The sequence below is a fragment of the Typopeltis vanoorti genome, chromosome 11 (assembly GCF_054136105.1).
Source record: "Typopeltis vanoorti isolate ZY-2024b chromosome 11, IOZ_Tvanoo_1.0, whole genome shotgun sequence".
In the NCBI taxonomy this organism is placed as follows: Eukaryota; Metazoa; Arthropoda; class Arachnida; order Uropygi; family Thelyphonidae; genus Typopeltis; species Typopeltis vanoorti.
The window spans coordinates 50,913,128-50,933,781 of NC_143559.1; the positions used below are offsets into that span (position 1 = coordinate 50,913,128).

A 20,654-nucleotide genomic window follows, 5' to 3' on the forward strand; every position below is an offset into this window, starting at 1 on the left:
TTATATATGTCCTAGAAAATACAGAATTATAGCATGATCAGAATAGTAAGGGGGTTAGATCTAGTTCTAGGATTATACATGTTTGCATGTATAGAATCTGTTATGGCAGCATGATCGCAATTCCCATATGGGATTTTAGCCTAATACTTGTGTTTAGCTAGTGTTAATTTGTATTATATATTCATAGTATTGAATTGAATTTTATTTGATAAAGAATGAATTGTACCATGTTTAAGAGTTCAATAAAATTTTATTCATTGAAAATAGTTGTCCAAGATTGCTGCTCAACGCACCACTTGTAACAACGTACGAACCTAATCACCATGGGGGGGGGGGGTTGAGTAATTTTGTTAAGTTACGAGATAAAGGTCACGACTGCATATTAGTTTCACACTCAGACATATTTTGGTAATTGCTCCTTGTTTTTGAATTTTTTATATATCTTATATATTTCATATATCTTGTTTATATCTTAAACTAAATGTCCTGAAAGGCGCAGTATAAAATAAATATTTAGGGACACCAAGGGGAGAAGAAGCTTGAATATCTGTATTTGGGTGATATCGCATATATAGATAAGATTTGGATAAAGACAAGTAGAGTTTCACATGTAAGGATAATTGAGTCTAATAATTAAATTGGGACAAAACATAAATGACGCAGCCGACAGGATGTAGTTTAGCAAATTAAATCCTAATTACAAGATATTCACAGCAAGTTGGTTTTGGGTGCAGGTCAGACAACTGAGAGGCAAAGATTTAATTAAGTGTTGTTGAAAATTTTAAAGAGTAAACTACTGTAAACTGGATGCAAGTATGACTGATCCTTCTAGTAGTTTGGGCATGGATAACAGCGAACTTTTTTGTTATATTAACCAACAGCAGGTGTTCCCACAATTTTCAGGCGAGGAGACTGATGACGTCCTCAATTTTTATGTTATATAGAAGAGCTTAGAAGAGTTGGAGGATGGACTGATTTTCAGTTGTTAGTCATGCTCCAGAGTAAACTGGTGGGAAAAGCTAAAGCTTTCCTGTATTCCCCCCCATTCTCAAGGAAACCCTGGATTACTCCCGATTTAAGACATTCGGGATTTCTGAGTTCTCAAAACTGGGAAGCTTAGGACCTAACTTATGGAAGCTCCAGAGGTGCACTCAGAAGGAGAAGGAAAGTGTAGCTGAGTTCCATACCAGGTTACTGATGGTAGCTAGTACCCTGTGTGTCCTTGGTGAAGAAAAGCCTCACTTGGACTGGGCCATCATCCAACAATTCAGACAGACCTGAGTTAAAGGAAATGGCATTCGATAAAAGATTGTGCAGTTTAAGTGAATGTTATGATGCTGTCAAGGAACATGAACAATTGCTTGGAGACCTCCGTCCTGCACCTGTTCTGGGGTCAATAAACATAATTGAAGAGAAGGGCAATTCTGAAAAGGGGCAAGCACATAATAAGGAGAGTAAGGAAAGGAGAGAAAGACCTAAGGCAAGAGAGAGACTAGAAGAAGACAATAGGCAGGTGATAAACAAGTTGACACAGTCATATACTGATTCAGATAATATCAGGGTTATTGTGAAACAAGAAATAGAAATGCTCCAAAAACCCATTATAGATCAGTTAAACGAGGTGATGAGACAACTGGGAACGTTATCTGTAAAGACCCCAGAGCCTGATTATAGCAGAGCTGAGGAAACCACTAAGTTAATTAAAGAGGAAGTTGAGCGTCTGCAAAGATCTCTTCTCGATCGAATGGATTCAGTAATGCAGAGGCTGTCCAAAATCAATCCGCAACAGCTAATCCTCAAAATCAAGGGAGAGCTAGTGACCAAAGTGGCGGTAGAGAGCCCCCAAGATGTTTCAGTTGTAACAAACTGGGACATTTGGCTCGAAACTGTTACATCAACAAGAAGCGCTTTAGTAGAGATTATGATGGAGATTTGGATTCATATACTTATACAAACAGAGTAAGAAAAAAGGGGCAAGGAAGAAAGGAGAATACTTACGAGATGGAGGTGAAGGCCAGTGCATATGGAAGACACTGCAATGCTTTGCTGGACACTGGGGCTCAGTCATCCATCATATCTGAGGATTACTTTAAGATAATAGAGCCTTATGCCAAAGATAATATCACTCACCTTAAACGAGTGAGAGTATCAGGTGTCACAACTTCCACGACTTGTACTTCTAGGTCTGTAAATCTAAAGTTATACCTGCCTGAGTTCAAATTATGTGTTCGGCAGGAGTTTCTGATCCTTTCAGGATCCTCTCTTCTAGACATCAAGCTGATCCTGGGTATTTCCTGTCCAGGTATGACTTTAGATGTGATTATATGAGGAAGGAAATATACCTATTGGGAAGGAGACAGATTACAAGAAGGGGGGCAAACTCCAGAGTTACGTAAAGAAGGGAGAAATGAGCCTCAGGAGAAGAACCATGAATCCAATGTGAATAAAGTGAAGAGATCATCAAATGAGGAGTTAATCAGTGAAAAGAAATCAAAAGTAGTTAAGGTTAAATCAGAGGTAAATTACTGCAAGAAGGAGAAATAAAAAACAGAGAAGTACATCAATCATGAGTAAATGGATAATGCATACATTATAAAAGGGACGAGATACAAAAAAAAAATAATAATAAGAATTAGAGAGAATTCACATTAAAAGGAGGGGTAGAACCGAAAAGGTTTTAGGAAGGAAGGAAGGAAAAGACCCCCCCCCCCCAGGATGAGAAGAGGAACACTTTGCAAGAAAATTTTTATTAAAAGGGAGGACCTTTGTTACACCCTGATAACTTAAGAATGTGAAAATTTCAGTCATCATGGTGTAACAAGAGAAGAAATAAAAACCCTGTATAAATAGCTAAGTAAGCATGCTTGTTCCTAAGCTGATATCATTAAGAGCCTTTGAAAGTAACGAATACATAAAATTAAAGGAAAGAAAATTAAGCCTGCATCCAAGTGAAAAGTATAGCTGAAATTGTTTGTTGAACTAAATAAAAAGAATTTTATTATAGTTGCAATATGAAAAAATAAGGTTAAGTAAGTAAAAGAAGATTAGTCATAGGATTTTGTATGTGAGAGGCTAGTTTTTACACCTGAAATAAGAGATTAAGGACTCATGTTAATTCTTAGAAAATTTTGGAAAGGGGATTAATTTAGTATAGGCAACTTAGGTTAGCTTAAACAAAAAAACTAAAGCTCAAGGTCATAATTCCCGAATTGAGACGTCACATGTCAGTTGCGTGCACATGGACCGCAGGATGTTTTGGCAGAAAAACGCCACTCTAATTGGTCAGTGAAATCGACTCCAGTAAGGGGGGAAGAAAAGAAATTGAAGAAGATGCCTGTAAAGTCATCATATAAAAGGGTTAGGAATCCCCCGCCCCACGGGGCTTTTTTCCTCAGAGTTTTCTTCATGATTCTTCGTATAGGTCTCACGTGTTTTCCTGAGTGATGGGTTAGGAGTTTTCTCCATCCAACACAATGAGAAAACAAAGTGTGCAGGATTTCGATTCCTTGTTCCTATTGTAAGAAAGGAGGGATGCTGTTTAGCTAAAAGAAAGAAGATAATGTCAGTGTGTTTCATCATCCAGTGATTGTAACGAGAGAAAGAAATCTATAAAGAAGTCAGTGCCCACGTGGTGAATTTCACAGCCATAGAATAGATGATCCTATGTGTGTCCTTTTTTGAAGCATGTAAAGTAAAGATCGTGAAAGCCTATCTTAATGCCAAAAGAACTTAGGAGTGATAAGTTATAGAAGAGTTCGTCCTAGGAAGGTACAATCGGAAAATGGTAGAGACCAGTGTAGAAAACCCAAGTCAAAAGGTACTGTAAAAAAATCTCGTGTCAATCCAAATCTTATGTAACTGTAATCATTGTTCAATTATTGAACAGTTGAAGGGATTAGTGAAAATTATACTAGGACTTTAGTACATGTCAGACTAGAATGAGAATAAGCTTGTTACTATTAATTAATAAGTATTCATGTGCCTAGAGATTTATGCATGTACATTGTATTTTATTTAAGAGAGTGTTAAAGGTCAAAAGTGTGTATTAGCATAGCATAAGGATAGTTTAAACCATACTGTTTTAGTAAGTTAGATAGAGTAAACTGATTATATATGTCCATGGTATGCAGCATTATTGCGCATTCAGACTAGTAAAGGGTTAAGTAAAGTGTTAATGGGATTATATATTTATGTGTGTGGAATCTTTTGTGGCAGCATGTTCGCCATTCCCATATAGGATTTTAGCTTATTGTTTGTGTTTAGCTAGTGTTAATTTGTATTATATATTCTTAGTATTGAATTGAGTTTTATTTGATAAAAATGAATTGTAGTATGCTTAAGAGTTCAATAAACTTTTGTTCATTGAAAATACAGTTGTCTGAGATTGCTGCTCAATGCACCACTTGTAAAAACGTATGAACCTAATCATGTGTTGGGGGGGGATTTTGTTAAGTTATGAGATAAAGGTCATGACTGCATATTAGTTTCACACTCAGACATATTTTGGTAATTGCTCCTTGTTTTTGAATTTTATATCTTCAATTAAATGTCCTGAAAGGCGCAGTATAAAATAAATATTTAGGGACACCAAGGGGAGAAAAGGCTTGAATATCTGTATTTGGGTGATATCTCGTATATAGATAAGATTTGGATAAAGATAAAAAGGGTTTCACATGTAAGGGTAATTGAGAGTCTAATAATCATAAATTGGACACAACAATATACACTAAAAACTATTCCAGTTAAATCAAATGTAAATTTCATTGATATAGTATAAGTTCAGACAAAAAAAATTGGCTCTGTTATATTCTGCTACTCACTAACAAATTTCTATTATTCCTTTTTTGTAAATAACAGAAATTTGCTAGGAACTATATTGCAAATGTTAATGTTTATTGCTATACAAGAGTACATGTGAATAGAGGCTCAGGATTCAATATCTTTTATTTTTGTGAAGTTAATATTTTAGCTATACACTTCTTCCTGTTTTCCCTCTGCCTAGTCTTCAAAATTTTTTTTATTTTCTTTCTTTTTTGTTCCAATGCTTCTGTACCTTGAAATGGCTTATTACTTTGTGACCGTAAATGGCTTTCTTTCCTGAAATAAAATATTTAACTTTATTTGCTTGTAAACAAATTGTTTCTAATTAACCTATTTAAAGCTCTGACAGTATTGTGTTAGTGTTTTGATATTATATCAAAATCATATGGTAAAGATAATCATCTCAAATCTCCTTATCATTATGACTATGAATGAAGAAGGAATTTGTTTCAGGAAGGAAAAAAAATTTTTTTTTTTTCAATTATTCAATGTTAAAAAATAAACAATGAAATTTACAAATGACAATTTTCTTGATACAACTAAAAACTAAAATTGTCATATATTGTATGCCCACAGCCCATTGAACCAGGGCTGGCAGATTGCCAAGAATAATCAATTTATGCTGAAGGGGAGAAAGAAATAAAGGATGCACGAATTGGTCACCAACACGTGAAATCAAACGCGTAACATTTTCCAACTGTTATACAAGCAAAATAGTTACCACTTTAAAAACTACAATGTTCCTAAAAGAAAAGTTAATTTTCTGACGTTTAATAATAAACAATTCATCCCACAAGACGGATTGATTACCCTATTATTGGAATGGATTATTCTTCTGACATGCGCAGAAGTGTCGAAGGGTATCGCGGGCATACAGTATCTATCTTTCACAAGAAAGAATTTGTGAAAGAATGATCTTAAAGGAAACAAAGCCATGGTTTTTTCTAGGAAAAGAGAATTTCAATGTCCAAGAGAAAGGTGTTTTTAATATTACGTGGTTCTAAAGTTTTCAAATGGCAATGGCAGTCGATGAATGAGGACTATACATCTTTATTGGACTATATTAATACTATTCTGTGAACCTTTATAAAATTCAGAAAAAGATACTTTTTATATCCAAAGAATAAATAGTATTAAACTTAAGTATGCCTATTTTGCTTTGCTAAAATGGTCTCACACCCTATACTTTTAATGTGATTCATTGCACTTTAGATACTAAATAAGAAGCCTTTAGAAATTGCTTTTGAAATATATTTAAGAGGGAGAGGAAGAGAAGGAAAGGGAAAAACAAAGAGCACCTAGTGTGATGACACAGCTGAATAGATCTGAATTTCAGAAATGAATCATTTGTGTTTAAAGACAAAATATTAAATTTATGGAATTTAACTTCCTGGTAGCAAGACTGAAGATGTTAATTACCATTGTTTCTTGTCTGCTTTTGGTATACGGTTCGCCGATCTCACAACTCTAACAGCTCTTCCATTTATTTCTTTTCCATTTAAATGCAAAGCCAGGTTGACAGCATCAGTATTCTATAATTAAAGGAGAAAATTACAAATAATAATAAGTGGAAACATGTTTAAAATAAAACAATGAGTCACAGACTAAATATAAATACCAAATTAAGACAAATATGAAACCATTAAAAGAAACAACAAAAAAAGGTCTTTATTATGACTAAAATAAAGAGCCAAAAGGCTCCAGTTTGGCAATGCAAAATTACATAAGTCGATGAACTTATGAAACGATGAAAATTTTATAAGTTCACCAGACAGCTTGCGGGAATACATTTCTCGGCAACCCTGAGTTGCCTTAGTGCAGACTACTTAAAAGACTTGATGTAAAATTAGACACCTCATTTTACATCAAACCATCTTTTCGTATTTCCTTCAATGCTCTATACACTGGTTAGAAACACATACAAGAATGAATAATAATAATAATTTTATTATTGCAAATATTTTGGCTTAACTAACAGGCCATTATCAGTGCACTAGCACAATCACAAGGTGAAGCTAGAACAAAATGTTCTTCCTCTTTTACAGATCTGAGCCACATGCTGGAGTGCCACCATAGGGATAGTTACAAAATAAAATGAACGACTTACAAATAAAACAAAAATTAAAATAAACTAACTTTGAACTACAATAAAATCAGATAAATTTAAATGAGATGAAAAAAAATAAAAAGGAGTGGTGAACACTATTTTGCTTGCCATTTATGAGGATGAAGCCCTCCCAAATCTGGGCAATTGATACAGTCATTCTGTAAGTTTGGACAGTGCAGAAGCACTTCTGCACTCTCTTTAAACAACTGCTGAAACTTACAGAATGACTGTATCAATCGCCCAGATTTGGGAGGGCTTCATCCTCATAAATGGCAAGCAAAATAGTGTTCCCCACTCCTTTTTATTTTTTGTCATCTCATTTAAATTTATCTGATTTTATTGTAGTTCAAAGTTAGTTTATTTTAATTTTTGTTTTATTTGTAAGTCGTTCATTTTATTTTGTAACTATCCCTATGGTGGCACTCCAGCATGTAGGTGTGTACTGGACCAGAGGATATTGTTGTCACATCCACACTGTGCTGTTCCATGCCAGATTTTTCAGATTTATTATGGTTGATATAAGATTGGTGTTCCTGTGGTCACTTTCCAACTGAACGTCTTGTTTGTACAAAATTCATTTATGTTAAGTTTTGAACAAACAGAACATCAAAAGTAATTTCATTTTATTTTGCAACCACTTGTATAATGGCACGCCTGCAAGAAACGAAGGAATAACACTTCGTTCTAGCTTCACCTTGTGCAATTATGATAGCTTTAAGTCATCAAATTCCATATGTACCCTAAGGGGGTGTTTAATTATGATAATTATTACATATATATAGAGACAGACAGACACACAGGTAATTATGATAGTACTACATGAAAAAGTTACACCATCAATAACTTCTGATCAAAAATTTTACTCCAAATTAAATGTTATCTGTCAAGATACCAATATTATCAGATCTTATATTTTTGTCTTTTAAGGCACATTTCACTGTATCAATCCATCTACATCTTGGTCTTTCTCTGAGTCTTTTCCCTGCCAACCTGGCAGAGAACACTTGCTTTGTTAATCTTCTCCTTTACCATTCTGTTTAAGTGACTATACCACCTGAGATTAGCTCTACTAACACATTCCTGAGTGCTAACAATGTAAAGTTATTATTATTACATAATGCCTCCAAGGAGTCCCAGGGCTCATTGTGGAAGGGCAACCCAATTTACTCCATTACATCTAACTATCTCTCCCACCGCTCAACTTTTCTATCACACACAACCACCATCAATGCCATCCACGGCCCACCAACAACACTTTTTTGTCTGTAAATTGTGAGTGTTTGGAAGGTCAATTTGCCTATATGCAGGATGAAAAACCTGAGTTTCTGGGAGAAAAAAAAAATCCTGCTGCCTCTGTATGAGATTGGCTAACTCACTTTCAAATGATGAAGCCCACATAAAGATTTCTCTTGTAATGACGAGAATTGTGCTTAGGTCTTTTCCAATCCAATGGTGCAATTTACATACCGTTGTTCTTCCAACTTCATTACACAAGTGTTAGGTTCTTTCCTAATATCCTCAATTTTTAATGTGATATTACCACTGATGCCATTTATTCACTTCACTAATCTCTCAGAACTCTCATATCAGAGGTCTTTGTCTTGGATCAAGTGTTATATTTCTAACCCAGTTCTTAGATCCATAAGTTAGAATTAGCTTGAACAGTCTTGTATACAGCTAATTTAGTGTTTTGACTAATTTCTCTCTTATTCTATATAAATGTATTCAGCTGATTTCCCACCACACCACCTTTACTGTTGTCTATTTCCATATTTAATTTACCATCTTCACTAAAAATTGCACCTAAATAACTGAAATTCACACCATTTAGGAGTTAATGTTTTAAAAAGTTTCTGCCTAGTTTTATCATCTTGGTCTTTTTATTGCTGATTTTCATACTAAATTTGTTACAACACAATTCAATTTAGTCAGGCCTGTCAGGTTGATATTTGCGATAATATTTGCAATAATAAACTTATTTATTCTTTGTTTCTAAAAATCATTACTATATCACAAGTGCCATTAAAAACTATCCACTTATTCCAACTTAAATTATGACCATGTATAATAAAATTGGTTGTTCTCTTGGTATCTTATTATCATATACCTTTTCTTAAGGTATATGATAATAAGAGAATAATAACAGTGATCTTAACTAGAGATCACTGTTATATTCCCATGATTTCTCAACTACTTCTCTTAAAATAAAAATTCAATCTTGAAAACTTCTATTTGACTTGAACAAACCTTCTTCCCAAAGTCTCTCCTCTACAATTTTTTTCAGCCTCTTCCCAAGAATGATTACAAATATTTTACATAGAATGCTACATAACAAAATACTTCTGTATTCTCACACTGTTTTATTTATTTATTTCTTCATTTTTTCTTCTGATGAGCTATCACAGCTCTATTTCAATCAGCTGGAATTTCACTTTCTGAGTAACCACTTTTATACTTCCATATTTGAGCATTTCTGATCAAGCATCATCTACTTTGACTGCCTCTCCACATTTTTCGGGTCTCTGATTTCGCTTTCTACCTCAAGTACTGATTACATTCCTTTTCTATATTTTCTACCACTCATTTAACAATTTTTAATACTCTGGACATCCAGAATCTCCAGTTTTAATGTTATGTTTATCACCTTATTCTTCTTGCAGTACTCCATCTCAATTTTTCTAGGCTTTCTTCAATAGCCAAGAGAAAATGTCAATAATTATTGTTCTAATACTTACCCATGACATCTGTTTTACACACACACACACACACACACACACACACACACACACACACACACACACACACACACACACACACACACACACAGCTTAGCTCTAACATTTTTCAGTCTATTATCTCAGGTCCTCTTCTGACTTATTTGCCACAATTTTGGATATGATCTCTTCTTTTCCAGAACTGCCTCTTTAAATGTCAAGTCCACCATGAAGTTATAATTTTTCTAACTTTGCAGATAACTTCACCACACATGCGTCACTAGCCGAATCAATGTATTGTTTAAATTTTAATGAGTCTCAAAGATTTTGTTCTTGTCCATTTTTTCTTGAATAATGTATTTTATATTGGAGTCTACAGTTCATCTCTTAGAGCATCCCAACTGATTCTTTTTAAACGTTTCTTATCTGATATTTATTTTTATCCAGCTTAAAACTAAACGGTGATCACTTCCTCTTTCAAATCTCCAGTCTACTTCTGTGTGTCATGAACAAGTGTGAACTTATCAGTTTATCAACAATAACAGTCAATAAGACTTATTTCTTGCGTGTTTAATGTGAATTTAGGCATATTTTTGATGGAACATAGTATTTGTGAAGATTAATCCTTGCTCTATATAGGAATTCAGAAGGTATTTACTATTATCATTAGCTTGACCTTTTCTCCAAATTTTTATTCCAAAAACATTTCTATATGTGAGGTATTAATTTTCTAATCTGTTTAGATTTCCAACAAGAACCAGTTTTTCCTTTTTCTTAATATCAACTTTATATCAACTATGCTCTCCAATGATGACTAACATTCTCTACTTCTATCTTAAAAGAGCCTACTGTGGAAGCATAGTTACAAATAAATTTTGTTCTCCAATTTCCCATTTTGAAATGTGACCACATAACTATGTAAAAATATTTAAGAAGTTAAATGAGAAACTGCCAACCAATAATCTTCGTGTTTAGTATTGACCACTATAGTTACTTCTTTTTTTTTCCCTGGTCACTAATGCCAGAATATAATATCTTAGTTATTTTAGCATTCTCTCAACTATTTTAGTTACTTAGTTTTAGTAACACCAATTTTGTCAACAAAATAGTTCTCTAATTCTTCTGTAAGTTCACTTCCTTTCTGGTGATATTTCTAAGTTGATCTGGTTCCATAAAAGGAGCCTGATTTAGCTGGGCAATACATTTCATCACATTATAGCTTCATATCGTAAGACAAACCAATACAGTATACAATTTGGTTAATTAAGTCCCAGATTGCCATTACATCTCATTTGTTCGGAATCCAAGCAGATACCATTGTGGGGTGCATCATGAGAAGGTCAGGATTAGAAGGTTGGGTTAGAAACTATGGCCGGTTCTTTGCGTTTCCTTTGGGTTATGTGGAGTGTTCTTCTTCCAGTTATGTAGCTTTGGCCCTTGAGTAACCATTATCTAGAACAGGGTTTCTCAAACTGTGTTCTGCAAGAAGTTCTGAAATTTGTCATTTCAGTTTTCTAAGCATTTTTCATGAATAAATATTTTATAGTAAAAATATTCTGAGGAGAATAATACTCGTGAATATGGCGAAAGGCTCAGACCAGAACACTTAATAACATCTGTGTATCATTAATTTTCACACATCAAAACCTTTCAACATTTGGGAGAGGGAATGCTGCTGTTTATGACGGGTCATAAAAATTGCCTGCAAGCCCATTACAACAATTGGTGTCATATCTTCTCAAAACTGAAGGAAATGACCTCTGTGTAGCAAATGTCAGTGACCAAGCAGCATATTTTTAAACATGGAAGTATTCATGAATTATTGTTAATTTTCACACATTGAAATCTTTCAACAATCGGGAAAGAGAATACCGCTGTTTATGACCGATCATAAAAATTGCTTACAAGCCGATTACAACAATGGGCGGCGTGTTCTCAAAACTGAACGAAATAACATCTGCATTGCAAATAATAGTGACCAATCAGCAAGGAAATATAAAGAAAATTTTTCCACTGAAATTGAAGATCAAGGTAGCCTGTATCCGGTTCTCAAATCTATTACTACTGAATACTTTCTTCGCAAGTTCGTATTGCAGTGTGTAAGTGCTTGTTCTGAAACCGGAGTGCCGTGATTTTTTTAAAAGCAACAGAAATACACAGTTAAAATTAATATGAATAAGAGACAAGGAACTCTGTTTAATTTTGGTATTAAGAAATCTCTTATTGAAGGTGTTTGTGATGGAACAGATAGTGAATCATCCACCTGAAGCCTACAAAGATCTCCAGGATGTACAAAAGGAGGGGAAAACTACCAGCACACAGGAGAAAAAGCCTGCATTCACTCGTAAGTACTTATAATAATATTATAAATATATTTAGTGATCAGAATGGGATATGTCAATGAAAATCAGCACAAATTAATTTAATGATGTTTGCCTGAAGAAACTACGACATGCTACAACATTTCATTAGTCCAGTGATTGATAACTAATTTAAATGTAATTTATATTTGTCAATATGCCACACTGTATACACAAGTGTATTAATACTCTTTATGATTATGCCATAATTAATTATTAATACTTATGTTAATGTATGAACTTTAAAAAAATTTGGAAAGGTATTTAGGAGTAAATTTGTTGGGACCAGGCCCTTGGGAAGAAAAAAAAAATCAGATAACGCTTTTTTAATCCTGTATATAGGCGAGGCGATAAAAAAAGAATTATTCTTACTCTTTTAACTAATTTTATAATATCTGATTTATTTTGAGCTGTTTAATTTTTGTTATTGAACATTTTATCAAATCATTCTTATTACAATTGCTTTTACATTATTTGATACGGTTTAGTACTTTTCTTACAAGTATTGTTACAATTTATATTTACTTTTGTGTGTTGCAGTCTTTTTTTTATTATTTTGCATTATTCACTTACTTTTATATTATTCGACATTTCTTATTTATAATCTTATTGTTTTTCATACTAAAGTTACCTTTACAACACAATTCTATTTGTTTTTATTATAGCTCTGACAAATATTGGAATTTGAATATTATTGAAAAATTACCCATGGATTCTTGTTTAAAGACAGGAACTTTAACACAAGGAGGAGCAAGTACTTTTGCTGATACATCTCGTATGATTGGAGAAGATATGAAATTGCAAACTGTGGTTTCTTCAAAAGCTAATATTAAATAACAAGAGTCATCTAAGAACAGACCAAAATGGAAGAACCATGAAAATTATTTAAATAATGGATTTACGCGTATTAAAATACTAGTAATAAAATACTAGTAAACAGTTCTTTGGCTCCAGCTAAACTTAGTAGGCACTTCGAAATGAAACATACTGATTACAAAGGAAAAGATATACATTTTTTTAAGAGACAACGTGACTCGCTAGAAAAATCTAAACTTAAAATGGCTACAATTGCTATAACTGAAAATGCAACAGAGGAGTCTTTTTGCGTGAGTTACCGCATTGCACTTCATGATTAAGCTCATACAATTGGTGAGACGCTCATTAAGCCTTGTGTAAAAGACACTGTATCATGCATGTTAAACGAGCAGGTTGCTAAAAAAATAGATGCAGTACAATTATCAAATAATACTGTTTCACGGCGCATCAAAGATCTTTCTGATGACATAGATAAAGAGCTAATTCATCGACTTAGTCTGCAGTGAATATTCATTGCAAATGGATGAATCTACAGATGTCGCAGGACTCTCTGTATTACTAGTGTTTGTTCATTACATATTTGATAAAAGTATTGAAGATTTACTCGTGCAAATATCTACAAGAAAAAACTACTGGAGAATATATATTCAACTGTATTAATAATTATATTACAAAACATGAAATCGGTTGGGAGAACTGTATTGATATTTGTACAGATGGTGCTCAAGCAATGGTAGGAAAGATGAAGGGAGTTGTAACACGTATCCTGCAAGTAGCTACAAGAGCCACCAAAAGTCATTGTGTTTTGCATAGACAAGCACTAGTAACAAAAAGAATTCCCACATATTTAAAAACTATTTTGGATGAAGCCTTAAAAATGATCAACTATGTAAAATCTTGACCACTTCAATCCAGATTATTTAAAATTTTGTGCGATAATGGGTATTGCACATAACGCACTTTTATTTCATACTGAAGTGAGATGGCTATCCAGAGGAAAAGCATTATTGAGGCTTTTTGAACTTCGTAGTGAATTAATGGTCTTCTTGATGTCACATAATTTAGGACAAAATTTTATTGAATTATTAAGAAATTCTTCATGGTTGATGAGTCTTGTGTATCTGGCAGATATTTTTAAAAAGTGCAATGAAATTAACTTACCATTACAAGGAAAGAATATTACAATTTTTAATACAAGAGTAAAATTGCATCTTTTAATAGGAAGTTGATATTCTGTATTTCTACAGTTGAACAGAATAATTATGATTGTTTTCCCACCTTGCATGAATTTTTGACTGAAATAAATTCTAAAGTAAATGAAGAAGTATCTAACATAATTTTAGAACACTTGCATGACTTGCAATCAACCCTTTTGCAATATTTTCCAAAATCCAGTGAGGACAATTCCTGGGTTCTGAATCCATTTACAGTGACAGCTAAGCCAGCAGGCTTCAGTGCAAGTGACTGAAAATCTGACTCTGATTTAAAACAAAAATACAAGGAACTGCCAATAAATGATTTCTGGACAAATTTAACAGAAGAGTACCCCAGCGTATCAAAACTAGCTATTCTTGTTTTACTCACTAGCTATTCTCCTTTTACAACATATTTATGCGAGGCAGGATTTTCATATTATGCTGCAACCAAATCAAAGTACAGGAACAGATTTGATGCTACACCAAATATGAGAATTGAACTTTCTAATATTGTGCCTGATATCAAAAGAATTTGTAATTCAAAGACCCAAAAACATCAGAGTCATTAAGAACTTAATTTGCAATATATACATGTTTTGTTTCTACTAATTAACATTTGACAATAAATGATTATTTTTTCTTAACGCTTAGATTTACTCATTTATTTTATTTACATTTACCTACCCTACAAAACCAGCACACAGTAGAAAAAGTCTGCATTCACTTGTAAGTACTTATAATACTATAAATTTTTGGTGATCAGAATGAGATATGTCAATGAAAATCAGCACAAATTAATTTAATAATGGTTTAATTGATGTTTAATTAGCAATTATTAATTAACAATACAATAAGCTAAATTACCAATTAATTATTAATTACTACATTACACAATAACCAAGGTGTTCTGTGAACATTTCAGGATTTGTGAAGCGTTCCGTCGTAGAAAAAGTTTGAGAAAACCTGATCTAGAACACTCACTAGGGAAATTCTTCTGTAATTTTTACATTTTAGTTTCATTTCCCTTTTATGGATGAATACTCCAATCATCCAGGTTTCATTCAACAGCTGAGAGGTGCTGATGCCTGGAAATTCTGACAATGAGGCCAAAAGAAGAAGCATTAAGGCAGCCATTGAGACTATGCTACATAATTCCAGTGTGATGTGCAAGCACAAAATCATCTACAGACAGGTCTTCTGAATTATGCAGTGAAGCCACAGCAAAACCTATACTTCCATGTCTTTGCATTTCTCATCAAATATCATCTAATTCAACTGTCCTAACATTTTCAATCTCTCTTAGATTTTAATACCTCCAATACTGCTATTGTTCTTCACTGCTTATCTCATTTAATAACTTTTCAAAGTAATTATTTGTGGGCCTGGAGATGGCTAAGTGGTAGGGCATATGTTCTCCAACCAACAGGCTATGTATTCATCTCACCTCAAGGCTTTTGCCTTGAGGTGAGATGAATTTCATTGCACGATATGAGACCACTATTGCACTACTAAGGCTTAAAATGGCTTGCTTGAAAGGCTCCATGTTTCATCTCTAGAGCAGGGTTCCCATGTAAGAAATAAAAACATTAAAAAAATCATTAGCATGTCCACACTGCTAATGTACTAAATGTTAACATTTCATAGGTGGAAGTCGCATATAAAAAAAGCCATTCAGAATACTCTTATCATTTTGTTGAATTTTTTCTTGACAATTATTCATAAGACTATTACATTTTTTTATATATAATCTTTGGCGAGTAGCTTTATTTTTATCCTCCTACATGTTTTGCCAATTTTTTTCTATTGGCATCCTCAGGGAATACATGAATACAAGTACTCTGGAGTATATAATATACCTTGCTCATGTGGTATTAGTTACATAGGTCAGACCTCTAGAAGCTTTGAAACGAGAAAGAAAGAACACATAGGATATGTCAGAAATAACAGACAAGACATTTCAGGCCTTTCATGCCACTTTGCCTCTACTAACCATCACATTGAGTGGGATAAGAGCCTTATGCCATACATAGAAGATAACTACCATTCAAGAACCTTTAAAGAAGCAGCTACAGTCGCCCGTAAAACTGAAAACCTAAACAAGAATCAAGGTCTAATTTTACCAGAAATTTGGAAAACTTTTATCAGATCATTAAACATCAAAGAAATGAACTTTCATAACAATTACATCATGGGCCATAACGAATAAATCACATTAACTTGACAAACACAATACCAATTTTTTGTATGAATTAGAACCATTAGTTATAACCTAGTCTGTAACCTTCATTTTAGCTTACTAGTTTGTATTCCGGAGGATGCCAATAGAAAAAAATTGGCGAAACATTTAGGAGGATAAAAATAAAGCTACTTGACAAAGATTATATATAAAAAAAGTGTAATACTCTTATCATTTGTTTTATTATCTTTACAGTTTTTGTTCCACTTCTGATCGTTTTCAATAGCTCCTGAAACACTGTTTGATATTATCTTCTATATTTTTCACAAAGTTCATTACTTTTGTTCATTTCTACATTTACTCCAAAATCTATGAGAGAAATTTGTCAGGTAAAACCAAGCCAATTCAAAAATCAAACTTGCAGATTAATTTTAATTGCTATTTACAATTTTATATAGTGAATCATTTTAAAATCAACTTGCCTTAAAAAGAACAAAACCAAAACCCTTTGAGATGCCAGAAAAACCATCTCTAACAATACGCACACCACATATCTCTCCACAGACACGAAAAGTTGTCCATAAATCTTCCTCTTCTATATCTGAAAGACATTTGTTTTATTTTAATTATGTAAAGTAGCTAACTATACTTTTATATCTGAAATGCATGACAGTATGATTTAAAAGAATGTCAGTGTCACTTAAAATAGAAAGAAAAGCACAAACTAGTGTTTATAGTAGTATTATATTTAAAAACTAAGTGTTCCTCAAATGGGCCAGTATGTCAAGCAACTTCTGGTATGTAAGTGTGTCCACACTATTCCTTGTGAGGAAAATTCTCCATGGGAAACGTGAAATAATATTGTAATGATACACATACACAAAAACAAATGCATAACAAGAAATATTTTAGAAAATGTAGTTTCTTTCTGTATTATTTATTTAATTATATCTTATTTAGCTTTTTGTTTAATAATATTTTTATACTGTATAAAGTGAAATTGATATTTTGTATTTCACTGATCAGCAAATTCCCTAATTTCTGTTTATTTCTTAAAATATTAATTTTTTTTTCACACTTAAGCTATAGGCTCTGAAAACAGGATATTAATTTTTTTTTACAAAACTGATAGGGTGGTAAGGGAGTAGGGCACCAAATTTAAGAATGTTTACTTAATTCTATAACCTTTTGCTAATTTTTTTTTGCATACTTAAGACACTCATCCAGATTTTTTTTTAAACTGAACTAATTCAGAAGATAAGATGATTTCAATTATAGACTACTCATGTATTCTGGATATGACTCCACTTTTCTCACATAGTAAGAACATTTCGAAGGCTATTATTATTTTACAGGAGCTAGGTTGAGACTGCATCTCAGAGTAATTATTCAGGAAAACATAGAAGACCTGAATAAAGAAATAGCTCACTTGCAAATAGCCCTTCACAGGACAAAGTGTGAGATTGAAAGGATGCAGAAACATCAAGGGATTAGTCGAACTGAGAACAGAGAAAAGCAAGAAGTCCAAAGCCAAAAAGAAAATTGTATGAATACACAACAGAAAGAGCATATACAGATAATTTTTTTACAGCAATTCTATGATAAGGGGAGTACCTCATTAAAGCACCACAAAATTTTGTTTCCTTGTGTGAAAATTAATATTAGTAATGTTGTTAGAATGCAAAAAAGGGAAGGTAAAAGTATTGTTTGTTTTGGCTGAAACCAATGACCTGAGAGGGGAGAAGTATTGTATGAGGGAGGACGTGAAAGAGTTTTTGGAATAAGCAAACTGAGAAGGAGAGTGATGATAGCTGGTGAATCAATATACAGGTTGTGCAGAAGGAATGATGTAGAATTTGTGGACCTATGACCTGAGTTTGATGGATGTAAAGATTTGCACAATGCTGAGAATCTGCACTTAAATGGATTTGGAGGTAGGCATTGAGAAGCTTTCTTCACTGAGGGTGTGGAAATGCAAAGGCAGGAATACTAAAGAAATTAAGGTGGATGCAGATGAGTGTGTGAAGCCAAGAAGCAAATAAGCGTGAGTCTGACCAACAAGTGCAGAATCCAGTCTTTCAAACAAAAATATTGAATAGGGTAATCAATTCAGGAAGTAAAAGTGGTTGGGGATCAACAGGAATGCCACAGTTTCTATACACTAATGTTAGAAGCATCAGAAATAAGAGGGAGGAGTTTTAGGCATTTGTTAGTGCAACCGTGCAAAAAGTTATAGGCATTAGTGAGACTTGGCTGACAATAGATAACATGGAATGTGATACTACTGATGACAGCAGATGAATTATAGCCAACAAGAGTAGGAGTCAGTCATGCAGACGGCAGTTCTTTCGAGTCAGTCTGGTGTGATATCGAGACCAATAGGACAAAATATAAAATTGTTTGCTGCTATAGGCCAGGGATGATGTGGAAGAAATGCATCAGCAGATGTGTACAATGAGTGCAAGTTGAGTAATTATTATGGGGGACTTCAACTTCGAAGACATTTCCTCCTCCTTCCATTTCCATTTCTTCCTTCCAACGTATGGAAGGAAGAAATTCCATTTCCTCCTTCCATAAGTTGGAAGGAGGAAATGGAATTTATACACTTACCAAGGGATAATTACTTAAATAGAATGCAACAGGGGGCTCGGGATACAAGAGTGTTGGATTCTGTTATAAGATTGGAAGACTGTCCATAACTAAGGTAGTTACATTGCCTCCAACTGGGGAAAGTGATCATGTGGTCTTGACTTGGGATGCAGTAAAACATGTGGAAATCCCAGTTAAGAAGGGGGTATATGTGGATGATTATGATACACTTAGGGGGTAGCTTGAAGCAATATCACGGCATAAAGATCTGCAAGGGAAGGATGTTCACAGAGGCATGGGGATAGTCAAGGGGTACCTGATGGAAGCAATATCACATTTAATAATAATATTTACCCTCCTGACCTTGTATATCCAAGGTCAGGAGGGTAAATTGAGTAGTAGTTAGATGGATGTGTAGTATCATTAACATGAAATGCAAACAAAGAACATGTTACGGAGGATATATAAGGAGAATGGTGACCAGTATCGTAGGGAAGGCAAAATCAGATTATGAGAGAAATTAGCCAAACATGCAAAAGGAAATCAAAAGATTTTTTTTTTTTTTTTTTTTTGTTATGTGGCAAGTAGGATGAAGAATGACTATGAAAGGATAACTTTAATGAATGCAGATGGTAGAGAGGTAAAAGAGGCAGAAGAAATTTTTGAACTACTGAGTGACAATTTTTCAAGATGACAGAGGCATCAGTCCCTGTCATCATGTGAGAATAGATGTTGAAGAATTGAAGGTACTTAGGTTATTACAGAACCTGAATACAAATATAGGTGTGGGATTGGATGGGATATCAGCTCGCATTTTACAAGAATGTGAAGGTTAACTAGCAATGCTCTTGACTAGGCTGTTTAAGTCTCAGCTCTGGCAAAATTTCAAGAGAGAGAGTGGAAGGAAGGCAAACTAATCTTTGCACAAAGAAGGATCTAAGTCTGTGGTAGCAAATTATAGACCAATTAGTATCTCAGGTGTGGTGGTAAAAGTATTTGAAAAGTTGATCAAAAAGAGAATTCAGTATTGGATGGATAAGAATATGATACTATGAAGGGCAGCATGGCTTTGTGAAGGGGTCAGTCATGCCTCAGTAACCCACTAACTTTTTATAATACACTAACAACTGAGTTGGATAAAAGGAATGGCTGCATGATGATACTTGCAGGATTTTGCAAAGCTGCTTGACAATGTGGACCTCTGTTACACAAGCTGCAATAAATAGGGATTTACTGCTGTTTAATTTCTACATAAATGATATAGGAAATAATTTGAATGGAGATATTCAGTTGTTTATTGATGATGCAAAGTTGGACAGAGTAATAATTAATCAAGGTGATGTAGAGTTTACATGATGATTTAAATAGGCTGACAGTATGGACAAAAAATAATGGATGACAATTTAATGTGGAAAAGTGGAAAGTTATGTATTTTGGGATACAAAGATTACAAGCGGGGTGCTTAAGGGTCAAAGCTGTATAACTGAGAGGAGACCTCCAAATAGCCTTTAAAGGAATGCGGAGAACCGACCAGGGCTTCTGACCTAATGTCCAATCCTCACCTTCTCGTGGTGCACCCTGTTGGGTATCTACTTGGATACTGAACAAAAGAGGATGGGCTGGCAATTTGGGATATAGCAAACCAAATTGTATTCTTAGTGGTTAAACCAAAATAAAAAATGATGGTACAACATGACAAAATTTCATGCCGGCTGGGGCGTCGCCCAGTTAAACAAGGCCCCCCGTTGTTTTTGCCAGGGAACCAGGGCGAACAGCGAAAAGTCAGCTACTGGAACAAATCTGAAAACAAATCCCAACTCAATATCACCAGAGTTAAAGATCGGTACTATCAACGTAAGAAGCCTGAATGGCAAA

The 20,654-nt window shown here is 33.9% G+C and overlaps 1 protein-coding gene across 2 annotated transcripts in view; it reads right to left on the minus strand.

Annotated features, from left to right (window-relative positions):
• Nucleotides 1-4,926: 4,926 nt before the first annotated feature.
• Nucleotides 4,927-20,654, minus strand: part of LOC150101570 (uncharacterized) — a 138,251-nt gene continuing 122,523 nt past the window's right edge. For both annotated transcript variants that reach the window (XM_090400752.1, XM_090400751.1), the window contains exons 9-11: nucleotides 16,673-16,791; nucleotides 6,241-6,353; nucleotides 4,927-5,097 (exon numbers count right to left, since the gene is read on the minus strand). In XM_090400752.1, the coding sequence (XP_090256878.1) occupies nucleotides 4,944-5,097; nucleotides 6,241-6,353; nucleotides 16,673-16,791 (386 nt within the window). In that variant the 3' untranslated portion in view covers nucleotides 4,927-4,943. The remainder of the gene's footprint in view (nucleotides 5,098-6,240; nucleotides 6,354-16,672; nucleotides 16,792-20,654) is intronic.